Consider the following 2,500-nt stretch of genomic DNA (forward strand, 5'->3'; position numbering starts at 1 on the left):
CCTAAGTTGCCTTCTTGGCGAACTTAAGACGTGGTCCTAAAGTTTAATGTCAAGTCGCTAGTGAAGCAGATGCAGGGCTGGGTGACAGTAATCACGAAGTCAGCTATGCTAACAGGTAAGGAACCAAGATGTCAATCATCTACATGTATATGTTTCCTAAAATCCTTTTCTGTCTCTCCACCTCCAAAGGTGGGATTCAGCTATATATATCTGACAGGTAAGTTTCATGAACAAAATGATATTGTTAAGATACAATAAGGTTTGTTCATACTTACCTGGCAGATATATATATTTTAAGTACCCACCCACCTCCCCTCAGGAGACAGTGGAGATAGAAATCTGATAGAAAATGGGAATGGTTCCTGATACCCGCCTCCCAGCGGCGGGAATGGGTACTAACCACCTACTTCCCACTACGTGTGCGAAAGTTTTTAGAAATTCTGTCGGACTTCAGAGAATACAGCTATATATATATCTGCCAGTAAGTATGAACAAACTTTATTTTATCTTAACAATATCATTTTATATTTTGTTCCTACACTATATACAAGTTCCCCTCAAGAAAAACTCATCTATATTTTGTTCCTACACTATATACAAACCCTTGGTCCTTTACATTAGGAATTGCTTTATGGCGAGCTTAAGAGAAAAATCTTGAACAAGGTGATTAGGCAGTAACTACCGTCTGGTAGGTGGTGAGACCCACCTGTCCGGATGTAAACATTCCACTTTGCTTTCGGCCGTCTTCAATGAACACGTGTTTCGTGAGCTCTTGGTATAACAGACACTGGGAGACTTGGGAATCAGAGTGTCTGCAGAAATCATAACCTCATTATGGGTTCAGTATGATTGATGGGTTTGCTATGAACAATGAATTAAAAGCTCTAGATTTATGTCAATTTTTGTAATAATCTTTTACCTTTCTCTATTTCAGACTTTCCATGCTTGAACAAGAGGTCATTGGTTTCCGTTGTCGAGGTCCAGAAAAGAATGGGCCTCCTGCCAACAAATATAAGTGCAAGTTCGTGTGAGTTATTGAATAAGTTCATAAAATAGTAGATATCAGATTTGTGCATTGGTGAAAGGAGGAAAGGGAGAAAATCAAATAAGAAAAAAATGAGAGCGATAGAAGCAATGAATAACAATAAAAGAAAGTAGAAAAGTTAGTGACTGTACATAAAAAAAACGACATTGAAGGACTACAGGCTAAAATGAGCAATTTAGAATATCAGTTGAAAAGCAAGACCGAGGATCCAGCATCTCTGTCTCTCATCAAAATTGGAAATGAAGGTTTAGTGGGGGGCAGTGATGCCCCAGCCAGCTATACCTCTGTCTCGTTGGATACAATGACAGAAATCAAGATGGAATTCAAGACAGAAGTGGAGGAGTCTTATGAGTCTGATGACGACTTAGAGTTTCGCTGTGAGGATTTTACATCAGCCTTCGAAGCTGAAGGCGATTCACTGCCTATCAAAAAGGAAGTCGTTAAGAAGCCCTCTTTGACCCATGTTGAGATCCACACGGGAGAGAGGGCCTTTGTGTCCAAGGACTGTGGAAAGTCGTTCTCCAAAAAATCAAGTCTCAGGAAACACATGGCAATCCACATGGGGGAGAGGGCTTTCACCTGCAATGACTGTGGGAAGTCATTCTCCTCCAAATCAAATCTCAAGGCCCACATGTTGATCCACACAGGGGAGAGGCCCTTTGTGTGCAAGGACTGTGGGAAGTCGTTCTCCCATAAATCGCATCTGAAGACCCACATGGTGATTCACACAGGGGAGGGGAACTTTGTGTGCAAGGACTGTGGGAAGCCGTTCGCTCATAAATCATATCTCAAGATCCACATGGTGATCCACACGGGAGAGAGGGCCTTCCCCTGCAAGGATTGTGGGAGGTCATTCTCTTATAAATCAAGTCTCAATAGACACACGGCAATCCATAAGGGGAGAGGGCCATGGGGCATGTGCAAAGGAATGTGGGAAATCGTTTCCAAAAATCATATCTCAAGATCCACGTGGCGATCCATAGTAGGAAGAGGGCCATTGCCTGCAAGGACTGTGGGAAGACATTCTCCCAGAAAGCAAAACTCAAGACTCACTTGGCAATACACAAGGGGGAGAGGCCCATCATATGCAAGGACTGTGGAAAGTCATTCTCTCAAGAATCAAATCTCAAGATCCACATGGTGATCCACACGGGGGAGGGGGCCTTTGTGTGCAAGGACTGTGGGAAGTCATTCTCCCATAATTCATTCTCAAGCGCCACATTGTCCGGTCACACGGGGAAGAGGCCCTTCGTGTGCAAGGTCTGTTGGAAGTCGTTCTCCCAAAAATCATATCTCAAACAACACATGATCTTCCACACCGGGAAGAGACCCTTTGCGTGCAAGGACTGTGGGAAGTCGTTCTGTCGGAAATCAAATCTTAAGACCCACTTGGTGATTCACACAGGGGAGAGACCCTTCGTGTGCAATGACTGTGGGAAGCTGTTCTCCAGTAAA

At 43.5% G+C, this 2,500-nt stretch overlaps 2 protein-coding genes across 2 annotated transcripts in view; one reads left to right on the top strand and one right to left on the bottom strand.

The window, feature by feature from the left end:
- Positions 1-2,500, bottom strand: part of LOC135204532 (gastrula zinc finger protein XlCGF8.2DB-like) — a gene marked incomplete at its 3' end in the record, with an annotated part of 99,392 nt that overhangs the window by 3,531 nt on the left and 93,361 nt on the right. The gene's annotated exons all lie outside the window — the stretch shown is intronic.
- LOC135204533 (gastrula zinc finger protein XlCGF57.1-like) overlaps positions 1,212-2,500 on the top strand; it is a 1,397-nt gene continuing 108 nt past the window's right edge. The window contains exons 1-2 of the mRNA XM_064234697.1: positions 1,212-1,803; positions 1,944-2,500. The exon at positions 1,944-2,500 is cut by the window's right edge and continues 108 nt beyond it. Coding sequence (XP_064090767.1) covers positions 1,212-1,803; positions 1,944-2,500 — 1,149 coding nt within the window. The remainder of the gene's footprint in view (positions 1,804-1,943) is intronic.

This window comes from Macrobrachium nipponense, chromosome 47, assembly GCF_015104395.2.
Source record: "Macrobrachium nipponense isolate FS-2020 chromosome 47, ASM1510439v2, whole genome shotgun sequence".
NCBI lineage: Eukaryota > Metazoa > Arthropoda > Malacostraca > Decapoda > Palaemonidae > Macrobrachium > Macrobrachium nipponense.